We start from the raw sequence: 27,757 nt of genomic DNA on the forward strand, positions 1-27,757 counted from the left end.
GCATGGCTGCAGTATAACGATCAGCATCATCTCGTGCTGTGTTGATTATCTCACGATAAAACATTTACAATACAAATGTGTCCCATGTCAAATTCCATTCTTGGTGGTCGGCCGCGGCGGATCTGGAATGAGGCACCAGCATTTTTTAGAAAAGATAATATTACGGATTCTGTCGACCGCACACAGCCATGCAACTAGCATTTGGAGATAACATTATCAATACTTTTTGTGTGGCAACGTGATATATCATAGGCGCCAAGAAAAATCGTGAGCATCACTAATAATGTTAGTCAACCTCGGATGGTTTTGCATCTTCCATGGAAAAAAGAAAGTGAAAACAACTGATACAATAGTGCAAGCAAAATTCCATACATTTATAACGCATTTGTGACTCCGAATAAATCAAGGTATATTTGACTTTGTATATAAGATAGATAAAAACTTGCTCATGATTTTTTTTCTTTTTATTTTACGTTTAGTGAGTGATATGATATACTGCACCACAACATTGTTGCCAAGTTTCTTGTTGGTAGGAGTCGGTCTCGGCACATGTAATGATTTAAATCCCTTTTCTATCTGGAGATAATCTAGGAAGCATATGATGCATGTTGCTAGTCGACCCATTCACTCCATTTCTCCCATACATAGAGATACATATACATGCGCCACTACTTTTACATAGAACTTTTCTATCACTCGTGGAGGAAAGCAAGGAGCCTACCAATTTACTTACTTTCTTGCGTGCACGTATGAATAGCGCCACATTCACTACTGTTTGTTAACAAGACGGCCAGCCACCTTGACATTGAGACTCTTCCACAACATGTGTGACACGGATGTAAACATTCACTACCATTGGTGGATGCAAACATGGATTAAACCAGTTAATTAATTATTACAGGGGTGCATTGTGACACGGATGACCCTCCTTCCTTTTCTGGCGTGATGGCAAAAATAGTGCTGCCAAAAACGGCGTACAGGCACGTATATTGCATATTGCATTTGAGCTTATAAAGCATCGTATTTAATTTTATGAACCGACCACACCTAACCTTTACTTTTTTGTATCAGCATGTAAGCGAGGTACGTGTCCGCTTATTAGTTCATTTAAAATACGTTCACATCACATTGTACTTCGAGAATTGAGCACGACTAGCCCGTACTTAATTTGTTCTCCGCATAGTTGGACATTGAGTCGATTGATGATATCGGCTAGTTAGGCAGGTTATGCCATAAGAAATATAACTAAGGTTAAGAGATATGGACATTGACTTTGGCACCAAAAACATCCCACTTTCGCTATTAATCGTTTATCTTAATAAGGGATGTTAAAGAAAATCATTATGTTCATCGAGAGGACCAACACCACATTAAATAGAAAAAAGGAATCTGCACTACTGATTTTTATTATGATCTAACCATTAGATTAACTTAAGGAATAGGTTGTATTAGTTGGAAGCAGGCTGCTGACTCAAGGGGTAAGTATTTATGTGCCTGTGTTAAAATGACGACCATCTTATTTAATTTTCAGTTTATGTTTCGGCATTTTTTCTGCTCATACTTGTTTGGCGTATGCCGTCTTCAAGAATGGACTTCAGTGTTTTGTACGATTATTGGCTCCTTAATGACCACTACTGAGGATTGACTTTTAGCACCGGATCAAGACCCATATTAGTACTGATTTCACAACCATTATAGCTATGTCAGTACTAAAAGTCAGGATCTCTAGTACCGGATCATCCATCTAGTATTAAAATACAACTAGAAATATGAGTATTAATCCTTGGTCTTAGTACCAGTTATTTTTTAACCTGGTACCAATGTAACCATTAGTACCGGATCTACATCTAAGGTCTCCGGAGGCCTTTTAGCACCGAGTCATAACTCCACCCGGTACTAAAAGATACCTTTTAATATCATGTGGTGTTATGACCCCGTACTAATAGACTTAGAACTTTTAGTACTGGGTCATAACACCACCAGGTACTAAAGTGTACCTTTTAGTAACGGGTGGTGTTATGAAGAAAGGCCTGTCCACAGGTTACTTCAAAAGAAAGGATATCTAACTTCATCACATGTGCTTGTGCATTGCGATGATGCGCGTTTGTGCGAGCCTCCACACGGTCAACAAAATTTTCTCTTTATTTTTTGGGTGAAAACATATTAAATACCAACCGGTAATAATACGAATGCTTTAGCACCGGTTATTTGACCCGGTACTAAAGGACCCCCCTTAGTACCGACATAGCAGTACCGGTTGTGAAACCAGTACTAAAGGGCGGTTGGGGACCGGTACTAAAGGTCACTCTCCCGATAGTGAAGAGTTGGGTAACACCAACCGGTACTAAATAGCTTACATTAAAAAATACGTGCCTGCCCTGAGAGCCTCGAACACACGTGCAACGTTGTAAGCCATAAGTCATGGGATTTTTACGCGAAATATGTGCCTGCGCAATGCGTGGTCTTCGAACCCGGAACCTCAAGCCTCGCTTACTTTATTACCATCTCACCTACACAAGGCATGTGATGGGCTTAGAGATATTTTTATTTTGAACTAACCTGTGAAGAAATATTTAGTACTAATGCCTATCTTTTAGTACTGGGTGGTGTTCTACCTAGTACTAAAACTTTGAGGTAAAAATCTTGGGGACCTTTAGTATTGGATAGTAACATCATCCGGTACTGAAAGATCTCCGAGGCTATTAAATTTGGACCCCGTGCTAGACAACTGCTTGTTTTTTTAGCAGTGGATGCCAGGTGTTGTCTAGAATTCGTGCCTGCGTGACATCTCGCCGCCTGCATGCATGCCCCATTATGCATTCGTGGAAAACGTATGACCCAGGAGAAAGCTAGCTTGAGAATAGATATTATACGCACATGAGCGGTGAGAAATGGAGAGCATGGCTGATCCAAGATTGCCCGTAGCTTTTTGTCGTGCAACGTGAGCTATCACAGGTGCGGCTACATATAGAAGCAGCAAAACAATCATGATCAGCAGTATGTTCTGATTGGTTTGCAAACTACTCTTGAGGTAATTTTAAAAGTGGCACTTTAGTCGCACTTTGAAAGGGCATATGCCAAATTTGTTGAAATTTGCTGACTCGAACTTAGTTTCTTCCTTTCTTTCTTTCTGTCTATTCTTTTTTGGCCAAGACATATATAACACATCATCAAATGACATAACTATCTCTTAGCAGATGACCAGCAAGAGCTTTGTACGGCTTGGCACGCCACTCTTTCACGTCAATCGTGGTCATCAGTCAAAGAAAGAAATAAAGGATTCCAGCTAATTAATTACTTTCTCATGTCCACGTTTCCATATGGCCAACTGGGGGTGCCTTTTGTTAACAAGACGGCACCGGACACCACACTTTCACATCAATCATCACTATCAGGCATGGAAATGCAGACGTGAATTCCAAACAATTAGTTACAATATTTTGTTTTACTGATCGACTGTGCCAAATTACGATGCTACGACAAAAAAGCATGCATGCACGTATACGTGTCTATAATCCATATACCAACAACGGTTAAGAACAAGTGAGCAACTAAGAACCAACTACCTGGCATCATGTCCCGAATATTCTGCATTTGTGCTTATGTGAGACCGTATTTTATGATCCGAGCACACCTAATCCGTATTACTTTGTATACAAGATCACACCGAACGTATGTGTATATGATGTAAGGAGCATATGTGTCCGCTTGGTTCCGTTTAAAATACATGTGCAGACCTATCCTTTACTACTTGCACACAAGATCACACCTAACGTATATACAAGGATATCTTATCGGATATCCTAACTTGATGACTTTATGCTACACTAACCACAATACCGACTAAGCAGGCCACCTCAATATGCTTCCATGATAGTATGATACTAGGTACTTACTGAACAAATAAGGGTTAGGTACCTGACCTGATTCTGCTAATATATTCAGTTATGCTCTCTTTTTACCAAACAAATAAGGAACTCAAAATAAATTATTGTCGGTGTGCTTAGAATGCACTTTTGAAAAAATTATGATGTTGCATAAGCAAAAAAGCACAAAACAAAAAAAATATCCGAGATGATGCTATATACGTGCACGCGTGACATCTGATAGTATTATTGTCGCCACCTCGTCACAAATGGTGGTTGTTTTTTGTAAGGAAACTGGTGGTTGAAAGAGTGGTGCCCAGTGCCGACCCGACACAGAAAGCTCGCGAGCCGTATGGACAAACTAACCGCTTGGCCGTGTATCATGGCATCAGTACTGTTTTCATTTCTCAAGAAAGTGAAGGTGAAAGCTTGCGGAACATAAACTCGTGTAATCCACTATGCAAAATTCGAGTTGGGCCATATATCTGCTATTTGAATATAGGTACGTACACACATGCAGTTCATCGAGTGAGAAACAGAGGACATGCATTGCTCAACTACACCGATTTGCATCTTCTTCTGACTTCATTATTATCTCAAAGGCAAAGGGTGGAGAGATAAGCTTTCATAGCGGGCACCATTTAGTGTAAAGAATGTGCCAATCTTTTGTACTCCAGATCTAAGCTCGAGTCCCATATATTCTTAATTTAGATATTGAGTTAAATCTACTAACGGTCATTCAAATGTACTTTCCCCATTATCACTTTAATGACAAATAAATTAAGTGTGGATTGCTGATTTTTTATGACCAAACAATTAGATTTACTAGAAGAATCCATATGGAATACTCCCTCCATCATGTAGTACAAGGCATCTAAATATTCAAAATTTGTCCTCAAATATAATACATTGTAGGAAAATTTGGATAATTGCTCCTTTAATTCTCCTCGGAGTTGATGGGATAAGGGTAGCTGATTGATGAATTAGTTAAAGTAGGTTCCATGTAACATGCAACTGCCACTAAAACTGGTAGACAGCAAAATTCCCTAAGGTCCCGTTTGGATCCTTGGAATTGAATTTCATTCTAATAATCATTATTTAAACACAAATTAATTAAGTTAATATAATTGTATGTGGAATATATTTGTATATTATTGTTGGTGATATCGGAGAAATACTTATGTGCTGCACTTCTGCTATAGGGAATCGAGTCCAAGAGCGTGCTATAAGAATTGAATTCCATTCTAATAATCATAATCTATAGAATCAATTTCCATCTCCCACCCCATGAATTTAAGATAGGGTTATATCTAAACTTTGGAAAGTTGTGGAATGCCACATTCCAAGATAAATTAGCCTACTCCATTAAGTAGATTCCAATTCCTTCAAATGAAGGGATCCAAACGGGGCCTAAGTCATAACTCAGGTATACATATATTATTTGATAGCACTACTAACCTGTCTTGAAATTTCTATAATGGCTTATATTTCAGGATAGAGAAAGTACGATTAATAAATACAGAATTCAAAATTAAAAAATTGAAGAATTCAGTAGCTGATTTATATTCGGATTAGGAAGCATAATAAATAAATAATTATGGATCCATGGAAAACAAAAATTAATGAATTATTTATTATTAATTAACATAATTAATATTTCTAGTCTTTTCATTTCTTTCAATAGCCACAAACAAATAACAAACAAAGCTAATTTGGCCAGCGCGCGAGGCAAGCCAGCGAGCAGCTTTGGGGCCACCACTCCCCCCCCCCCCCCCCGCGCAGATCGCAATGCTCATCGTGAGTTTTTTCTTTTCCTTTTTCTTCTCTATCAAATTTTTTTCATATTATTTATATTCAAGTAAATATTGTTTGTGTATAAGTTCTGTGCATAAATTATTTAGCAACATTCTTGTAAAGTTATATAGCAGAATTGCAGAGATTTATACGTATAAATCGTGTGTATAAGTTATCCTTTTAGAGGTTGCATGTAGAAACTGTACACACAGCTTTGCATCTAATCAAAATTGTTCTAAAAAATTACCTGATAAAATGTTGTTGATACGAAGTTATGGATCGAAGTTATGTGTACAAGTTATGATATTTTAAAAATGGAACGTTGCGGGATTTAAAACTTTCCCAAAATAGAAAGTTCAGGGGTTGTCGTGAATCGATGGTTGGAAGCCATCCTAGCGCGCGGTAATTAGTGATTTTTTTACTTGTAAAAAAATCAAATAAAAATTTATCCAGCCATCCTAGCGCGCGGTAATTGTGAAGACCCCAAGAAAAACCCATATAAAATTAGTTAATATCATGATTTTAAAATTAGGGATAGATTTTTTTATTTAAGCAAAAAGAGAATGATACACCCGCTATCGTTAGTATTTTTTTCTCAAACACAAACGTGGGAGAGCTCTGGTTTAAAGAAAATAGAGAGAGAGAGCAAGCTTTACTGCACTAGGAGAAAAGAAGGCCGCCATATACCTCAAGTCCTCAACTACCATTGGTCACTTCTGGATGGGCTTTCTTTGTTTTATGTTTAGATTTATTTATTTTTTGTCCAACACTGTGCAGATCCTGATGCTAACATATAAGAACGTACACTAAACTCTAACAATGAAGGCACAACCCTACTACTATAAGTTTGGAGTGCCCAGCTAGGACAGATGCTCCAAAGGGGCCCAAAGATGGCCCGAAGAGGAGCACAGCGGGTATTGTAGCTCAGTAGCCGCTGCACGTTTACCTATGTTAAGAATGTTAAGAATTAGTAGGAAGGTTCCAGATTTTAGATGGCTTGCAAGCAAATTAAGTTAAGGTTTCTTCAGATTCTAAGGTCGAGTCCCCTCTCTATAATACAGAACTCATGTACAAAATTAATCAAGCAATAAATTAATTAATCAAGTAATAAATTAAGGGTAAAATCTTAAACTCTCTAGCTCTAGCTCTCGGTCTTTGCCTTCCTCTCCCTCCCTCCCAGCACCCCTGCACACCCACCATGGCTGTCGGCCACCTCCTTCTCTCTTTAGTACCCTAGGCCTAATTGGTAGCCTAAATTCATTAGAGCTTAGGATATAGCCTGCAGATGCTCGAGATTGGTAAATTCACCACTGCCTTCTCACTGTCGGCAACATATGTATTACCTATTACTAAAAAATAGCTTACTAAAAAATAGCGTCAGTTAAATCCTGAAATAAATTTAAAAGATATGATAAGTGGATAAGTTTCACCACAAGAAACCTTGACATACTCAATTCGCCTGTTCAGATTTACTTCGTGTAAACCGTTTTTAAACAAACAATGGACTCCTTTGTAGCTATTAACTCTGCGTGATTATTGGCTTCTTGATGATGCCACGTGTGGTCTAGAAAACGTGTACGTGTCTGTGTGACATCTGGTCGCCTGCATGCATGCCTCGTTATGCATTCGTGGAAGAGGTAGGACCTAGCACAAAGCTAGATAGAGATTATACACACAAGCCGTGCGTGGAGTACGTGGTGAGAAATGCGTGCACTGGTGAGAAATGGAGGGGATGCCGGCATAGTTCAACTACCTTGCTGTTCTACCTTGATTATCTCATAAGAAAAAGAAGACCAATACAAACGTGTCAGGTTCTGTTCCTAGAACGTAGCCGGCCAATGGCGGATCTAAACTTTGAAAGGATGGCAGCATTTAGCGATAAGATTGCCCATAGCCTTTTGTCGTGCAATGTAAGATATCACATGTGCGGCTACATGTAGCAGTAAAACAATCATGACCAGCTGTAAGTTCTGATTGGTTTGCATGCTCTAAGGTAACTTAAAAAAAAGGTGACATGTAAGTCGCCTTTTGAACGGGTATGCCTGATTTTGCGGGACTATTTTAAACGGCCTGTCTCTATCACACTCGAGCATTTTTTCCCTTTTTCACACTCGATTTTTTTCAACCGTCGGATCGAAGTTCAATGGCTGCATGTTCTTCTTCTACTCAAGGACTGCAGGTTGTCTTCTACCTCCGTCTTCCTCTTCTGCGGCAACCCAAGCTGCCGCCCTGCGTGTCCCCACCCTGCCACGGCAAGCCCGCCGCGGAGCTCCAGCGAGATCTTAACCCGCTTGTGGTAGTCGTCCTCCGACCCCGCCACTACCGATTGCCATTGTCGTCGTCGCCCCCACCCAAACCGCACCCACCGACCGTCCCCAGCCCACCGCCCGGACCGGTGGCGCCATCACCACCAGCCTCACCACCCCCAACCCCGCCACCTTCGCCGAGATTGCCTGCCTCCCCCTATCTACCTTCTAAGCCTGGCAATGGAGGAGCTCACCAAGTTAGTTTTGATCTCATCCGACTCGGTCCAACGACCGAGTCGGACTCCTTGATCGCGGCCTGATCGGGGGTGCCCAACCGTACATGGTTGGCGGGCTCCCATCATGCAGCGCTATAAAAGAGGAGGTGGGGGCTGGGGGCACGCAAGCTAAGGTTCGCCATGCCTACCAGACCCACTGACAAAACCCTAGACCGATCTAAGCAGCGCTGAAGCAGCGGGAAGCACCGCCACCACCTCGCCGCCGCCGTCTTCGCCCTCGCCATCAACGCCGCCATCACCGCCATAGCGAGCTCACCCTTCAAGGCTGATGGTGGTGCCCCTACTCTCTCTACTTTTACCCTCTCTCTCCCCCTCGCGTTGTTCCTGATTAGATCTAAGACTTTGATTTTATCCTAAGAATCAAGTTGTTAACCCACTAGACGCACACCTAGTGTTCCTAGAAATCTACCACACCGGAGCCCAACCTCCCAACCCCAAACCACAGACCTCTAACCCCGGACCCTAAATCTCGCCGGAGACCTCGCTGGAGATGGAGAAGGAGATGAGAGGAGGAAGAAACCTTAGATAAGCAAGAAACAAATTTCGGATGTCAGGGGCAAAGAAAATGCTCGATTATCATTTAGCTTTCCCTATTCTAAAACTATTTGTAAATATATATCTTGGCATTGGCTCCACGCTTGGTCGAGTAGTTTGGAGATCTTTGAACGTTTGTATTATAAAAGCCTTATAGGATGCAGGCAGCGCTGCACACATGGTACAACTCAGCAGGTGGTAATTGAGCCATCCCTTTCATTTTTCACTACTCAAATGACACTACAATCACATATTACCAGATGGCCACACTTGTAGATGGCCACACTCGTAGAGAACTGATCTTCCATCCAACTCCTTTAGTCCTGATTAATATTGGATCCGTGACTAAAGTGGCTTTAGTCCTGGGTCAAAAATATGCCACAAAAGGCCGTGCGGGGGGGAGGGGAGGACGGGGTGGGGAGGGAGAGAGCTTTAGTCCCGGTTGTAAATACTAACCAGGACTAAAGCCCTCCTTTAGTCCTGGTTGTGACGGCTTCAAAAAATCCCACCGACGCTGCCCCCTTTTGTCCCAATTGGACATTCCAACCAGGAATAAAGATCCCCTTTTATCTCGGTTGGTAATTCCAACCAGGACAAAAGGTTGTATCCGGTTGGTAATTCCAACCGGGACTAAGGGGGGACTTTAGTCCTGGTTGGAAACACCAACTTGGATAAAACACCGCTCGTCCCACGCTTCGCGCATGCAGGCATCTCTCACCCTTATCATCTCGTGCAGCACCTCCCACCCTTATCCTCTCATGTGCTGCCTTCCACCCGAAGCTTCCTCTCCTCCTCTCCACCCGAAGCAAACCTGCCCCTTCCTTTCCCCCTCTGCTCACCCCTTACTAGCAGTGAGGAGCGACAACCAAGCGGCGAGCGCGGGCAGGGCGAGCGGTGGCTGGCGCGTGCGGCACGGGCGGAGCAACAGCGGGGTGGCGGCGGGCCGGGTGGCGGACGGGTGGGCACGAGCGGAGGTGGGTGGTGGGTGGGAGGAGGCGGGTGGCAGGCGGGCGGGCGTGGGCGGAGCGGCGACGGGGCGGAGGTAGGCGGCCGGCGTGGGTGCGCTTTGTTTTCTGGAAATTTTTTAGTTCCAGTTGATAACCCAACCAGTATTAAAGGACCCCCTCGTCTCCAAAATTTAGTTCCAGATGGATTTTCTGGATTTTTGACCTCCACCAACCAGGACTAAAGCCGCTTTTTCCATTAGTGCCAGCTATCTTTATATGTGGCTTGGCAAACCACACTTTCACATAAATCGTGGTCATCAACGTCGTGAAAGAAATCAAGGATTCCGGATAATTAATTACTTTCTCATGTGCACGTGTAGATAAGGCCAGCAGCACCGGACGCCACACTTTCACATCAATCATCACTGTCAGGCATGGTAATGCAAACGTGAATCCAAATAATTAATTACAGTATCTTGTTTTACTGATCGATCGATAGCGCCATTTATGATGCTACGACAAAAAGGCATGCGTGCACACGTATACGTGGTATATACTCTATTCTGCCTTTGAGCCAACGACCTGGCATCATCTCCTGAATATTCTGCATTTGAGCTACTGCAGGACCGTATTTTATGAACCGAGCGCACCAAATCCCTACTATTTAATTTGTATACAAGATCACATCGAACGTATCTGCGTATGATGTAAGGAACATATGTGTCCCCAATGGTTCCATTAAAAATACATGTGCAGACCTAAACTTACTATTTGTATATACAAGATCACACCTAACGTATATCATAACAATATCAGATTACGTAGCCGATACTGTCCTCTCTATCACATCAGATGACAGCAGAATATCACACCGCACTGCTACAAGTAATAACAATGTCGATGACTTAATACTACGATAACCACATTACCGACTAACGAGCAAGTCACCTAAATATGAGTCCATACTGCTGACTTGACACATAAGAGTTAGGTACGGTGTGCTTGGGATGCGCCTTTTTTTTTTGAAAATACAGTATTATAGAGCTCATTTGCACCGGTGGACGGACCAGCACCACGAAGCCAATACGAATGAGGCTAGTTATACGTGACAGCGTTGAAGCTAGTGCGAATAACAAATTATACGTGCCAGTGTGATATCCCACCTGCAGGATAGTACAGACAGGAATTTATAAATGAAATAGGAAAATATTTTTTACTATGCTAGCTGGCCAACCCCGAACGTAGTCAAAAGTCACGTGTACGCACGTGTGCGGTATCTAGCCTTCGAACTCACGACCTGCCCCCTCGCATGATCCCACCTACACTGCATACTTGCACGCAAAGGGAAGTTCTCGTTTGTTATCCAATATTTTGATTCATTATTTAGGCATCTGAATGACTTCAAATAAAAAAAACTTACAACTACAAAGTGGCCTCATCAAGACGAACAAGTTTCATATAAAGTTTGTGTCCAAGACCATATGCAAAAGTTACGAAATTTTGAATACAATAAAAAATTCAAATTACAGGGGCTGGGATAGGGGAACAGAGTTGATATTATTTGACGTATAAATGGTTTTTCTATTTGAAAACTTTCAACTACAAAGTTGTAGATCAGGTCAAAATCTAGAACTTTCATATAAACTTTATCTTGTTGCGAGTCCATATCACAAAGATATGAATTTCCAAATAAAACATGAACGAAAAAGGCATACTAAAGTTATAATCTTCGACATCTAAACGAATCCAAATTAAAAACCATTCAACGCAAAAGTTCTAAACGCAAAAGCCATGGCAAAGTTTTAGATCTTGCTGAAACGTAAATTTTTCGTATATAGATTATTCGTGGTGGCCGTAAATAAGACTGATGCAAATAACCATTATTCTTGCTGGCTCTATTTAGAACTGGCGTGAATAGTGGACTTGTTGTGCTCATTTACGGCTGGCATGAATGAGCCGATATGAATGAGGGTCTCTTGCATTCAACATTACAATTGGATTCGCTGAACTTGTAGTGAACGTGGTAGGTTTCTCCATTCTCGAAACAGGATCCAAATGATGTCATTTGCTTTTCTAGTATGAGTATATTGCAAAGTCCAAGGATGCACATCAAGAAGAGTTAGAGCAGCAAGAATTGGACGGATGTTGGTGGCGAAAACGTCGATAACAACAAACGTCGATCATAAAAGCTAACTTTTTCTTAGTTCAGCGAGATGTGAACGATATATGGTAAACAATGATGACATGAGTGGAATGATCATGGACTTGTTTTTTAGGGCAAAGATATTTCTATATTACCCCATGTTCAATGTGTTCTAGAACATGCTAGTGATTTGAGCTACATAGAGCTTGAATGTGTATTTCTATTATAGAACTTCCTGAAAGGATAATTTTGCAGGGTGACATGAAAATTCTGTTCGTGCCAATCACTAGGAATGCTCAACTTCTCCGTTAGAATAACATACACAGGAATACGATATATATGGGAAGCCGCCAGGGAAGTCAGAACTTTCCTTGACAGGGCTCAGCTCGAAGGATTTCTAAACCTGACAATAACAAATTTTATGCGTGTAAAAAAACTGTGAAGCAATTACCAATAGATAAATTATTTATGTCGGTCCGACAGACAATTTGAATTTCCCTATCATTTTGTCCCTGAGGGTGTTATCCTATCAGTAGGCCGACAGGACATTTCGTGACGGCTTTTCCCTATAACTCCATTGGTTCTTGGCACACAATGAAATTTCCATTTCCTGTAGTGACGGTTAAAGTTCTCGTTACAAAGGGTATGCTAAACTTTTTTTAGATTCTACAATTACTTTATGATGCTGATGTATGAAATTTAGAGTTAACATTTTTCTATGTTGTGAAAAATGATATATCATACATACAAAAAAATAGTTCCGGTAAGTTTTCATTTATCTTGTAGACTCAAGGTAACTTCAAGACAAGACAGAGGCACATAATCTCACATACAAAGGTTATATCCCAGATTATATTTTTGATTCTATAACTATTTCATATTGTTTATTTAAAAAATTCAGCATAAGATTTCCATGGAAACAGCATCACGGATCACTCAAGTAAAGTTCGACTATACAAAATAGATGAAAAGTTACTGTTATCTTGTTTTCTTTCATTCCAGCATTTAGTGATGACTGATATGATCTACTCCACAGCATTTGTATTATAAATGCCTTCAAGAGATAATCTTGTCTCAACCCTTGGTTGAGGAGCATGCTTATATTTGGGCACATTTGCATAGCATGAATGCCTTCTCCACAGATAACCATGGCAGCAGATAATCTAGATACATGGTTGAGCCATCCCCTTCATTTGTTACCACACGTACCTCTGGGACCACAATTAAGGGGTGTTTGGATACAAGATGTTAAACTTTAGCAGGGTCATATTGGATGTTCGGATCCTAATTAGACGAACTAAACATAAGCTAATTACAAAACTAATTGCACAGATGGAGTCCAATTCACGAGATGAATCTATTAAGGCTAATTAATCTATCATTAGGAAATGGTTACTGTAGCACCACATTGTCAAATCATGGACTAAATAGGCTTAATAGATTCGTCTCGTGAATTAGACTCCATCTGTGCAATTAGTTTTGTAATTAAACTATATTTAATACTCCTAATTAGTACCAAACATCCGATGTGACAGGTGCTAAAGTTTAGCGGGATGTATCCTTAGTGTATCATATGGGCACTACTTTCAAGAAGCAGATGGCCTTGTACCTTTATGTTGGCATGGCACCAGCACCATAGATCGCTACTTCACAGCTATTGTCGCTATCAATCGGGGAAGATGGCAACAAGTAATGCTAATTAAATAATTTATCGTGACGACGTGTGCATAGTGCCACAGGCACATGCCTTTTTTACAACGACCTTGACGTACTTTGAGTTGGCAACGGACACCACACTTTCACATCAACCGTCACAATCAATCGTGGAGATGGAAACATGGATTGCAACCAATTAACTACTTTCTCCTGTTCCACGGATGCGTATAGCGACAAACACGCATCTTCCTTCTATAGCGGAGATGGCAACAACAATGACACCAAAAAACCCAAGTATACGTGGCCTATACTTTATACAACACGATTATCAGCGGCTCAGCGCCATCAAGGGACAATGGTCTGGCATCATCTCCCAATTATTTTCCATTTGAGCTAATGCAATAACATATTTGATGAGTTGAGCAGACCTAACCTGGCCTTTTGTAGGCAACATACGTGTCCATATAGTTCCATTTAAAATACGTCCACATTACACCGTACTTCCAGAGTTGAGCACACCAAAACATTTGTTTGCTGAATCGCTGGATGTTGGATCCATTGGTGATGTGTCCATGAGCCGCCGTATGTATTCCTAGCTGTGAGATACGTGTCCGACTCATTCCTGTGCACTAAACAAAATAACGGATTCTTTGATCTCAGCCATTTTCCGTGTTTTGATTCAGTGCATCTTTTATGTTAGGAACATCGATGTGTGCATTACCTGCGACAACGTGGTTGTGGTATTCAGGTATTTACCATTCAGTCATCAACGTTGACGATTCACATTAATTATAGCTGTTATTACTAAAGTTTTCCTTGCTATTCGTCCTGATGTGGATGTAGCAGTGTTGAATCTGATATTCTGATGTCCAACGATTCAATAGAGACGACGTCTACACGGCCTTGCATGTGCTTAATTCAGCAGTCCATTAATCTGCTAACGGGATGAAAGTATACTTGGCGAAATGGAAGCTGCTTACATCGGCTGTGGATCGTCCGAGTTTTTTCATTTCGATTGGTCAATCAACATGGAGGCTTCTGATTAGTTTCGATAAACCATGCTGTCTTCTTGTTACGACTCCCATATGGCCCCCACTAGCTGGCTCGACTTTTTGTTTCAGCTTCTCTGAGCAGCGATTCCATGAAAAGTTAGCTGCTCTGAAAATCTGATGTCCATAGAATCTAAGAGCAGGAAAGCTGAGAGTTTGGCAAAATCTGATTTTGGTTGGAGGATTGTCCATGTTGAATGTACAATGACATATATACCCTGAAGTTGATAATAACTAAACAACATGCAGAAACTAATAAGGAAACTACTGTCAGATTAGCATCCTGACATACACACACCAAAATGAATTTTGTGAATCGATGCATTCTGTTATAACAAGGGACACAGTAGAAAGGACTTTCCCTAGATCTGCGAGCGGATTGATGCGCCATAGGGCTGGTTGGAGCAGCATGACAACTGATGAAACACACACGGGAGGATGGACAGGCGGACGAGCTTGGAGGACACCTAGAGGGGAACTGCGCGTGCTAGAGGCGAGCTCGTGCGCCGTCCTCCACCGAAGGGGTAACGCACACAGGAGGAGGGAGCGGTGGACAATTTTGGCGGCTGGGGTCGTGCGGTCGCTGGATGAGCTTTGGTTGGCTGGCATCAACCCGCGGCTGCAGAGGTGGGCAGAGAGGAGAGGAGCTACGGAGGGGTGGACCGTGTAGCGCAAAAGGCGGAGATTCGCGTAGTCACCCCCGGGCGGCGCTGCGCGAACCCATGGGGTAGGGAGAGGGGGAACAGAACCCTAGAGGCGGTATTTTCCAGTGGTATTGGGTGGGTAATTTGTTTCAACCCCAGGGGCAGTTTGGTAAAAGGTTTGTCACAATCGGCAGGATTTTCCTGCATGTAAGGGGGAGGGTCGATTCCTCCTGGCAGTTGTTTTCTCGCTGTGGGAAAAATCGCTTCACCAGGAATCAAACAAGAATCATGCTGTTTGGAATGGTTCCATTTCTTCGTAAGAATCAGCCGAGAATTAGAAACAAAGAGGGCCTTTGGTGTCAGTGTTTAGGTGGTGGGCTCCTCTCCCTACAGGCAGAAATAAAGAGAGGAGGTTGAACAGGCAGCGATGGAGGGAGGTGTACCACAGATGAAGCGGTTGGTTGATGACTTGTGGATAGTGGCGTGGAACTGTTCTAGGGTGTGGGTATGTAGAGTTAGATATATACTCCCTCTATTCCAAATTGTAAGTCGTTTTGACTTTTCTAGGTTTATAGATATTATTATGCACCTAGACATGCACTATATCTAGACGTATAATAATATCTATAAACCTAAAAAAGCTAAATCGACCTACAATTTGGAACGGGGGGAGTATAGATAAGGAAATATTGTAGATATACCAACCGGAAAAAAAGGAATGTTTACTCTGGTCTCTGCATAACTTATACGTCAATCAATCATTATTGTAGTTCCAGGCTCCAGCTCATTACGTGACATGAAGAAAAGAGAAATTGATTAACCACTAGTTCTCGGAAAGATATCCAGTGCTATTATATTGTCATACGACAAAACCACTTCAATTGTTTGTCGCTCTCGTTTTAAAGGATGCTCCGGAAACATGCCCAATACGTGATCTTGGAAATAACCGGCCACCGTAAGAGCTGACTAAATGAACGTAGTGCTGCCTGCATGGGCTTTGTGATGATAGAGACATACTAGCACTACTAGAAAACTGACCTCTCATCCCTAGCCTTAGTACCTGTTGCGTTTGAAATCAGTACTAATGTTAGCATTAATACCGGTTCCAAACGATACTACCTGCTACGTGCCACGTGGAACCCTTTAGTACTGGTTGGGGGCAACAACTGATACTAAAGGGTGAGCATTAGTACCGGTTGGTGGTTGCAACCGGTACTAATGCTCCATGCACCCTCTAGTACCGGTTGTTTGCATCAACCGGTACTAAAGGGGGTACCCTCCAGTACCGGTTGATGGACGCTTCCATCAACTGGTACTAGTGTGGCACCCCCCCTCTAGTACCGGTTCTAGGTACCAACAACCGGTACTAGAGGGCTCCCCTTTAATCCGGTTAGTGACTCTAACCGGTAGTAATTAATTTTCTTCCTATAAATACCCTCCTTCTTCCTCCAGCCTGAGCCAGATCCTCTAGCTCGAGCTTCACATTGTCCATGGCACTATAGGGGGAGGTTTTGCAAGATTTGTGACCCTTTCTTGGGGATTTTACTCATTCAAGTGTTCTAAAGGTTAGAAACTTTATCATCCCTTGATACATTATTAGTATAGTAAGTTTTATGTTTTAGAGCTAGAGTAATTTGTAATTTTTAGAATATGGTACAATGGGGAAAATTTTCATTTATATGAATGTGTTATTTAGGGGATTTCACTCATTCAAGAGTTTTAAACTTCATCCTCCCTTGATACATGGTTAGTATACTAACTTCTATGCTTAAGAGCTAGAGTATTTTGTGATTTTTAGAATAAGGTACAATGGGAAAAATTTTCATTTATATCTATTTGTTATTTAGAGGTCATATTTGTGATTTGTAGAATAAGCTACAGATTTTTGGATGTCATGATTCGTACTAGTCAAAGAAATTGATATGAGGTTAGAGGAATAATTTCATGGTTTAGTACTTTTTTCAAATAGAGCTACGTAATTACTCATTTTTAGAATAAGCTACAATTGAGAAATTTTTTATTTATATGTTATGTTATCAAATTGTAGGAAATAATATTCATTTCTCGCTAATTAAAGAATTTTTCTATATTCTCTAGCTATTGAAAATTTTTACTACAATTTCTACAGCTCAAACTTCACCCTATCCATAGCGCCATAGGGGAAGTGCTGCCGAATTTGTGACCATTTCTTGAGAATTGCAATCTTTCAAGTGTTCTAAAGGTTAGAAATTTCATCCTCCGTTGATGCATGGATAGTAAACTTTAAAACCAATCCATGTGTATATACTAAGAAAAATTAGATTAAGTACTTCAATTCATTTTATTATTGTTCAAAAACCAATCCATGTGTAATATTTTGTAGATGGATTAGTAATGGATGTACAACGCTGACAAACGTTCCATGGAGTACATTAATGGCTTGCATGGTTTTCTCGATCAGGTAGAATCCAACAAACCGCTGTCCAGTTTCATTTGTTGTCTTTGCAGAAATTGTGAAAATGAGAGGGATTACTATCCATCAAGACTATTCATGCCCACATATACAGTTCTGGATTCATGGTAAACTATATTGTTTGGATCAAGCATGGGAAAGAGGAGTTATGATGGATGATGATAAAGAAGAAGAAGATGACAACATTCCTAACTAGATTCAAGGAGGTGCCTTTGCAGATGCTCCAATGTGTGAGGCTGAACAAGAGATGGGTGAGGAAGAAGGTTCTCTAGATGAGTTAGGTCAGGTGTTGCAAGATGCAAAGGAAGACTCCGAGAATGTGAAGGAGTCAAAACTGTTCGAGCGTATGTTAGATGATCATAAGAAATTATTGTATCCAGATTGCAAACAAGGGCACAAAAAGTTTGGTGCGACACTAGAAATGCTGCAATGGAAGGCAAGAAATGGAGTTTCTAACAAGGGTTTTGATGAGTAAATGAAAATCATAAAGAACGTGCTTCTCGAGGGGAACTAATTGCGGTCCTCAACATACGAAGCAAAAAATGTTGTCTGCCCTCTGGGTTTGGAGGTACAAAAGATACATGCATGTCCTAATGACTGTATCCTCTATCGGGGCAAGAAATACGAGAAATTGGAGGATTGTCCTATGTGTAAAGCGTTGTGTTATATGATCAGGAAAGATGACCCTGGTGATGTTGAGGGGGAGGCCATCAAGAAGAAAATTCCTGCAAAGGTAATGTGGTATTTCCATGTAGTACCACGGTTGAAGTGCTTGTTCAGGAACAAGTCACATGCAAAGTTGATGTATTGGCACAAAGAAGAACGTAAGCAAGATGAAATGATCAGACACCCCGCTGATGGGTCCCAGTGGAGAACAGTTGATAAAGAATTTCCTAAGTTTGAAAAGGATGCAAGGAACATATGGTTTGGTTGAAGTACGGATGGATTCAATCCATTTGGAGAGTTCAGTAGCGGTCATAGTACTTGCCCTGTGACCCTATGTATGTTCAACCTTCCGCCATGATTGTGCATGAAACGAAAGTTTATTATGATGCTGATAATTATCCAAGCCCAAAACAACCCGGCAAAGACATTGATGTCTACCTAAGACTATTGGTTGATGAAATTCTACTTTTCTGGAAGGAAGAAGGTGTATGTGTGTGGGATGAGGACAAAAAGGAGACATTTAATCTACAAGCATTATTGTTCGTAACCATCAATGATTAGTCGGTGCTTGGTAATCTATTTGGATAGTCAAACAAGGGATTCCGAACCTGCACGCACTGTTTAGATGATACTTGCAACATGTATTTGAAGCACTGCAAGAAGGTCATGTATACGGGCCATCGTCAATTTCTTCCTAATAAGCATGCTCTAAGAAAGAAAGGGAAGCATTTTGAAGGGAAAGAAGAAGAAGGTACTAAGCTCCTTCACCGTAATGGTAAACGTATATTTTCTATGATAAAGGATGTGAGGGTAGTCTTTGGTAAGGGTTCTGGTAGCCAACCAGTTCCGAACGACGAGCACGGACATGCACCTATGTGGAAGAAGAAATCTATATTTTGGGAGCTACCTTATTGGGAAGTCCTTGAGGCCGTAATGCAATTGATGTGATGCACCTGATGAAAAATCTCTGCTTGAATGTGCTTGGCTTCCTAGGTGTATATGGAAAGGCAATATACTTGAAGCACGTCGGGACCTGAAACTTATGAATAAACGAGATGCCCTACATCCAGAAAAAAGAGATAATGGGCATTACTTGCATCTTGCTAGTTACACTATTAGTAAGGAAGAGAAGGAAAGCATGTTTGAGTGGTTGAATAGTATCAAGGTCCCATCAGGCTACTTCTCGAATATAAAGGTATTAATAAATTTGAAAAACAAAAGAAATTCATAATCTAAAGGCCCATGAGTGCCATGTCCTCATGACACAATTGCTGCTTGTTGCACTGAGGGGTATTCTTTCAGAGAATGTGAGAATGGCAATCGTGAAGCTATGTGCATTCGTCAACATGATTTCAATGAAGGCAATCCATCCAGACAATCTTTGGAAGCTGCAGAATGACGTGATGCAATGTCTTATTAGTTTTGAGATGGTCTTCTCATCTTCCTTCTTTAATATCATGAACCACCTTGTAGTCCACCTTGTTGAAGAGATTTTTGTTCTCGGTGCTATATTTCTACACAATATGTTCCTTTTGAGAGCTTTATGGCAATTCTGAAGAAGTATGTTTGTAACCGTGCCCGTCTGGAAGGAAGCATCGCATAGGGATATGGAAGACAGGATGTAATTGAGTTTTGTGTTCACTTTATGGATGACCTGTGTTCGATTGGAGTCCCTGTATCACACTATGAGGGGAGACTGAAGGGAAAGGGCACACTAGGGAGGAACGCTCGGATGGACATCGATGAGGAGACATTACGTAAAGCACACTTCATGGTCCTACAGCAATCATCCATTGTCACTCCATACATGGAGGAGCACATGGCTAATGTACGGTCCTCAAACCAATGGAATACTGAGGCCTGGATTACACATCGTCACATTAAAACTTTCCGCACATGGTTGCGGCGTAAACTGATGGGTGATGACACCATTAAAGAACAACTAGCATGGTTGGCTAGGGGTCCATCTATGTCAGCGTCAACATTCCAAGGGTACGAGATAAATGGGTAACACATTTTACACCAGAGCCCAAGACCAAAAGAGTACAAATCAAAATAGTGGTGTCCATATCGATGCAATAGACAGTAGTGGAAGAAAAGACAGATACTATGTTGTCATTGAGGGGATATCGGAACTCGATTATGGATCTTTGAAAATCCCTCTGTTTCGGTGCCGATGGGTGAAACTTACTGGAGGAGGCGTAACGACAGACAACTATGGGATGAAATACTGGACCTCAACAAGATTGGATACATAGACGAACCATTCGTCCTAGCCAATGACGTGACTCAAGTTTTCTATGTGAAGGACATGGCAAACAAACCAATAAGGAAGGGTCATAATAGGTTAGGTGATCAGCCAAAGCGCCATATTGTTCTCCAGGGAAGAGAAAAATTATTGGAGTTGAGGACAAGACTGACATTTTAGAAAAATGGAGGCGGAGCAAAGGAAAAAGCTAGAGAAACCTCCTCTATCTGATTATGACAGGCAGATAACAAAAGCAGGTAGCTCATAAGAAGAAAAAAAGTAGGAAATCTATTTCTCAACGCGGAGAGCAATCCAACCAATCGGTTACCCCGCTTGTGGTGCTTTCTGACTTTGACAAAAACCTAGTTGAATTCGCTAAGGATACAAATCTGACAGCAGCACAACTTTCAGGGGAGGATGACATCCCAACGCTCCCTGTACCTGTCAAATGGAAATATGAGTATGGTAAAGAGCTCGTGTTTCCGAAGTTTGTGAAACATCTACCAACGAAGATGTACAAGTTGCACCAATGGTACATGCAGCCTACATGAAATGGTTATGCCGCGATGGAAGTTCAGGTTGGTAATGAACATTACTTCCGTGGTGATGACATCATAATGGTGGACCTGGAGGAACTGTACATGGTATACAATCAAGACACACTAGACAAGTCACTGATCTATTGATGGGTCCTGTAAGTCTTTAGTATATTGCTCTAACTTCAAAATCCTCGCTCTAGTCAATTTGCGATATCTTAACTCCTATTCGATTTTGTATCGTGCTGAATGGAGATGTAATATTGTCGCAGGGTGGGATACCATGACGTAGGCTTCATGGACCCCTCAATTATTTTCCAGAATAATCTAAGGGATAAACCAAAATGAACCTTGAAGAATATATTTAAGTTCCTCGATAAGCATTGGGACAAGAGGCGCATATTAGTACCGTGGAACTTTGAGTGAGCATTTTTCCCATCTCTTTCTTTTTGAAACTAGCACTTAAACATAATACTCACTACCTTCAATTTGAATGTACAAGTACCATTGGGTACTCATTATTATTATCCCCGATCGGAGCTTAGTGATTGTCTGGGACTGTTTGAGGAAACCAAAAGAAAAATTCGATGACCTCATGAACGCTCTGAAGAAATGCTGGACTCAATTGCGTCAAACTCACAAGGGTGATTTCAAGGAGCAACTTGATTTGCATACAGATTTCCCGATATGTGTTGAATTTTCAAATCTTGTGACACATCCTTTAACACAACAAATATTTCATTACTTTTTTTCCATATATATAGTGTGCAAGATAATATGAGGGTACTCATTTATGCGGATACTACGTTTGTGACTTCATCCACGAATTTGTGGGTCCGAAACGTATCACCGAACAAGAAATAATCGTATGTATACAAAATTAATTTCCTTGTACTTATTTGCTTGTCCTTCAAAAACCAAATCATGTGTATATACGTAGAAAAATTAGATTAAGTATTTCAATTCATATTCTTATACTTCAAAAACCAATTCATGTGTATATACTTAGAAAAATTAGGTTACGTATTTCAATTTATATGCTTATACTTTAAAAATGTTTCAATCGTTCAACAAATTTAGATTATGTATTTCCAATTCATTGACCAATACACAGATGATGAACAGGAAGGAAAAACTCCTCGACACTGAAGTTTTCAGGGCAATACAAGATTAACTATGTGGATTTCTTCTGGATGAGGTCACAAATCCTGCGGGGGAGTTTCATAATTCAGGATCTAATCTAGTGCACAAAGCGGACTCAGGTTCAGATTAATAATTAAACACGATATGTGTATGCACAATATATCTATATATAAATATTTGTAATATTATTCATATATGTGTATGCATAATATGTATATATGTAATATTATCTCAAATGTTATATTAAAGATAAATAGAACTTTTTGTAAATTAGCGTATTAGAACTAGTATACATAAAGGAAATAAATACGAAATACGAATATAGACTAAAGGAACACAAATAAGAAAAGAAAAGAAAAAAAGTTAGTACCGGTTGGGGATACCATCCGGTACTAATGAGAGCACCTCCCCACATGTCGTGGGAAGCCCTCCCCAACTAGTACTAAAGGTTTAGTACCGGTTATTTGAATCGAAATTAAAGGATCCCCTCTAGTACTGATTGGCAAGTACCGGTTGCATAACCGGTATTAGGGGGGTTATGGATCGGTAGTGGACATCATTTTTTCAGTAGTGTAGCACACGGAAATCCTCGCCAAATTGCCGTCGACAAAGTATTTGCTCTCTACTCTGCACCAGCACAACATCAGCTGCCGGGCTTATAATTTCAAGAAGGTCCGGAAAGATTTCAAGAAAAAAAATCTCAATGTCTTGCCACATTTAATTTTTCACCGTATGGAGCTATGGATCGGGGCTGCGGCCTAGCGAGATTGGATACAGATCTTACAGGCAAAGCTACTCAATTCTGAACACGTTGTAGCGAATATTTACTTGGCCACCAGGATAAAATACAGTATGATAGAAGCCATTGAAGCCACACCGAAGTTGGGACATGATTTGGACTGCATTTTTTTTTCTCAAATATGCAGGAGAACTCCGTATCATTATATTGAGAAGGAGAAATCAAAAAAGTTTGTTGCAACACGGAGCATGGAGCTTCCGCCAGGTACAAATGGGCTAAGATTACAACCGACTGTATTGAATGATTTGGACTGCATTGAATAAGTCCCGAAAACTTTATACACACCAGATGGAACTGAAATAATAGATACAGTATCAAATGAACAACTGCACTTGTTCGGACTGAAGATATTATTTGCACATCGGTGCATGGCAAATGGAAAATCGTTTCAACGATACAAATCAAGTACGTAGTAAAATGGCAGATTATTTATTATGCGCACCAATAAATCTATCTAGAAGTCATTCGACACACGTGGGATAAGGAGGAGTTTCTCCTTCCGGTGCACATCCATCCCAAACACCTCCGTCATATCAACGCCTGGTGATCCCGGCGGCAGCTCCCAGTTGAAGTGGTTGACGAGGTTTGCCACAATAAGTTTAAAAGTCATGGTCGCAAAGTTTATACCTGGGCATATCCTTCGCCCGGAACCGAACGGCAAGAAACGGAAGTCGCCACCCTGGTAGTCAGAATCAGCCTCCAGATTTCCATCCATGAACCGCTCGGGTATAAACTCCTCCGCATCCTCACCCCAGCTGGAAGTGTCCCTGCCTAGCGCCCACGCGTTGACGAGCAAGCGCGTCCCTGAGGGTATGGTGTAGCCCTCTACGTCACAGTCGGCCGTGGAGAAGTGGGGTAACAGTAGAGATCCCGAGGGATGTAGCCGGAACGTCTCTTTCATTACCGCACTCAGGTAGCTCATGCTACTGAGGTCATCTTCGGTGACCAATTCTTTCTCCTTGGCTGTGCAACTCCTCACCTCAGCTTGCAGCTTGGCCATTACTTGGGGTTTCCGCATCAGCTCAGCCATGCAATAGTCTAGGGATATGTAGGTTGTGTCTGTCCCAGCCTCAAACATGTCCTACATGTATATATACAAAATCAGATGATTAGTAACTAAGCATATACAATTGCTGTGCCCAACCTTCATTCTTACATTTAGGAGATGCTAATTACTCTAATAAGTTAATTATCAAACAAACTATCTTGGTCCTAATGTCATGTTTAAGAACGCAGGGAATAATATATTTTCAATGAATTGTATAATATATTTCCAATGAATTGTATACTAATTGTGTCAAATATTGGGGCGGTCATCGCTAGTATATAAATTACTCTGTTCATTTCAAAATAAGTTGATTCAAATCAAACATCTAGGGAATAGGACCGGTATTTATGACACCAACTTAGTGCACTTATTTATTTGGATGTCATAGATGTGTTGGTCATTTTGTCAATAAATTTTGAGATAGTTTGACCTATATAATAAAACTAGGAAATCAACTTCTTTTTTATGAAGGGAGGGAAATGGAATTTAGAATATGTTTACACATGCATACCATCAGTATTGCCTTGATGTTCTCCCTCGTCAGGTTGTACTCCTCTTGAACGGACAGCAACACGTCGATGAAGTCAGACTCTTCATCAGACAGCACCCTCTCGCTGGCGTGCTTGTCGATGAGATCGTCCAGCAACTCGTCCCATCTCTTCCTTTGCTTCACGGCCTTGGCGCACACGACCCTCCTCACCAAGCCAAGCCTAGCCAAGCCCGGGAAGTAGTCATCCAAGTTGAACCCCGACAGGAGCATGGAGTTGGTCTTGAACAGGTCCCGGAACAGCTTGTTCCGGCCTTCCTCCCTCGGCAGCCTGCCCACCACGGCGTGGCAGACCACGTCGTTGGAGAAGTTGCTTAGGACCTCGCTGAGGTCCACCGCCGAGGACGCTGCGGCGACGGCCCTCATCCTAGCAAGGACCAGCCGCACCTCGTTCTCCCGGGCGGGGCGGAAGGACCGGACCTTGCTGACGGTGAGGAGGTGCACGGCGGCGATCTTCCTGGTCCGACGCCAGTAGTCGCCGTAGGGGGCGAAGGCGACGTTGGTGTTGCCGTAGAAGAGGATGTCCCCCACAGCGGAGCGTGGCCGGGATGCGAACAGGTGGTCGTGCGTGCGCAGGACTGCCCTGGCCGCGCAAGGGGACGACACCACGAGCGTCGGGACGGCGCCGAGGCGGAGGAGTATCATGTCCGGGCCATGCTTCCGGGCGAGGTCACGGAGGGTGACGTGTGGGAGGGAGCCCACGAGGTGGAGGTGTCCGATGATGGGGAGCCTGGACGGAGGCGAAGGGAGCTTGTTGAGGAGCCTCCCTGTTCGTGACCTCGACGTCGCCAGGCGTACGGTGATGAGGAGGAAGACGAGGACGAGTGACAAGGCTTGTAGGGATGCATGTTCTTGGAGGGGAGCCAGCAGTTGTGGCATGGCTGAGTGCATGATGAAGAGCTGGGTAATGATTCGTTGCAACTTTCGTAGTGATAGTGCTTAAGAAGAGGAGCAGGATATATACAACTCTCCGTACCTTCTTTAGGCTAAAAGTTAAGAATTCTGTGGTTGCCCTATCCTCTGCATGCTTGGAGTGTTGTATGGTGACTCAAATCCAACTAAAATTAGGACTCGATAGGAGTGTACTATTAGGACTTATAGTTCTACTAGCACTTGAGCATTGAATCTTACTATGTAGGACTCCTACTTGCATGTACGAGGGTTTTGGAGGGAACTATATAAATAAGGAAGTGGAGCTTCTAGGAATCAATCAAGCTAAAGGCAAATACCAAGATCTCATCCATGACTTGTGAGAGGTAATTAGGAGTGCTCAAGAGAGATAGGCTAGACAGTTCAATAGCACTAGATTCTTGTATAGGGCAAGAATCAGAGGGTCCTAAAGGGTCAAGTACGCAATCACTTGTACTCTTTTAGAGTTGTGCTTAGAAAATTTGCGGTCGGTTTCGCCAAAATCCTATTCATTTGCCGTGGTTGCTTCAACACCATCATCTACGATTCTCATAGTCCAAATTTGAAGACTATAGAGGAGTATGCTCAGTGGTAAGTGAGGATGAATGTGATGTACTTATCGTCAGTCAACAAGATACTACTCATGAATGGATAATAGATTCGGGGAGTTGTTACCATATATTTTTGGCGAGGAAGATGTTTGATGAAGGATCTCTACACCCGGAGAATGGAACTGTTCGCTTGGCGGATTGCAAGGAGTATGCAGCCATGAGGTGGAAACGGTTACATTGGAGATGCATAATGGAACACATTGCACATTGACGGGAGTTCGGTATATCCCGAGTTTGAAAAATAATCTAATATCTGCGAGGTCGCTAGAACTCCAAGGTTGTGACTTATCGCTGCAAGGTAGAAGGCAAGTAATCATGAAAAATATATGGTTTAATGGAGGATACCGAGTGATAGAAAATCTTAAAAGTGGTGCAACCGTTGGGAGATTTGGTAGAAATCCTGATCAGAGAAGGAAGTTGTCTCATCAATAACCGGTACTCAAATCTCATTTGCAGTCAAGAACAAAGTTGCAAAAGCAGTTGCAAAATCTAACAGTCGTACAGGCAAAGCTACAAGCTATTGGAAGGAGGAAGACGTAGTAGGACTGACCATGCAATACCAATGAATAGGTGAAGCTCGAAGGTGATACAAACCTATGGTATGGAGGGTTGTAGGAGAAGGCAGTGTGGTTAACAAAACAACATAACAAAGGAGCTCTCAGGTGGAGGGTCCAGGGATTCAAACCTGGACACTAAGAAGCACATCGCGATGATGTGCATGAGCCCTTGGGGTGGGGGCACTCCTGTGGTGGGAGTATCAAAAAAATAAAAAAGAAGTCGATTTGGAGCGAATTCTTGGAGGAGCATGGTGACTTCAAAGGATTAGAATCAAGGTGGAGATTGTTGTATGTTGACCCAAATCCTACTAGGATTAGGACTCAATAGGGGTGTGCTATTAGAACTTGTAGTTCAAGAATTTGGGCGTTGAATTTTACTAGGTGCTGGACTCCTACTTGCATGTACAAGGATCTTGGAGGGGACTATATAAATGAGGAAGCAGAATCTCTAAGAATCAATCAAGTCAAAGGCAAACACCAAAGTCTCAGCCAACGCTTGTGAGAGGCAATTAGAAGCGCTCAAGAGGGATAGACAAGAGAGTTCAATAACACTAGATTGTTGTATAGGGCAAGACTCAGAGGGTCCTAAAGGGTCAAGTAGGATTGTGAGGGAGTACAATCACTTGTACTCTTTTAGAGTTGTGCTTAAAGAATTTACGGTTAGCTTCGCCAAAATCCTATTCCCTTGCTATGGTTGCTTCAACACCATCATCTAGGATTTTCTACGAGATTAATCTACAATTTAAACTCGTGTCATACTTGCGGTATCCTTAGATCCGGAAGCTACTGCAGGTATCAGATTCTACTACGGAGAAATGATTATCTTCTCGGAAACAAATACAGTCACGATCAGGCTACACGTGTCCACCTGCAAACCTTATCTCTTCACCGGTTCACTCCTCTCCCATCCCCAATGTTACCCTCAACAGGAGCATGACTTGACATCGTCGGCCATGCATGCATGGGAATTCTGGTCTCTACTTTCTCCGTTCAAAATTATAGATTATTTTAATTTTTATACATACATAGATATTATTATGCATGTAGATATAGGGTATGTCTAAGT

General features: G+C 41.8%; 1 protein-coding gene across 1 annotated transcript; it reads right to left on the minus strand.

Annotated features, from left to right (window-relative positions):
• Nucleotides 1-23,235: 23,235 nt before the first annotated feature.
• Nucleotides 23,236-25,509, minus strand: LOC101762533 (indole-2-monooxygenase). Its single transcript, XM_004979265.3, has 2 exons — nt 24,579-25,509; nt 23,236-24,100 (listed from the first exon to the last, which is right to left on the minus strand). Exons 1-2 carry the CDS (start codon nt 25,503-25,505, stop codon nt 23,474-23,476), a joined length of 1,554 nt encoding a protein of 517 aa, XP_004979322.3. The 5' UTR covers nt 25,506-25,509; the 3' UTR covers nt 23,236-23,473.
• Nucleotides 25,510-27,757: the final 2,248 nt, after the last annotated feature.

The sequence above is a fragment of the Setaria italica genome, chromosome VIII, assembly GCF_000263155.2.
Source record: "Setaria italica strain Yugu1 chromosome VIII, Setaria_italica_v2.0, whole genome shotgun sequence".
NCBI classification, from domain to species: domain Eukaryota; kingdom Viridiplantae; phylum Streptophyta; class Magnoliopsida; order Poales; family Poaceae; genus Setaria; species Setaria italica.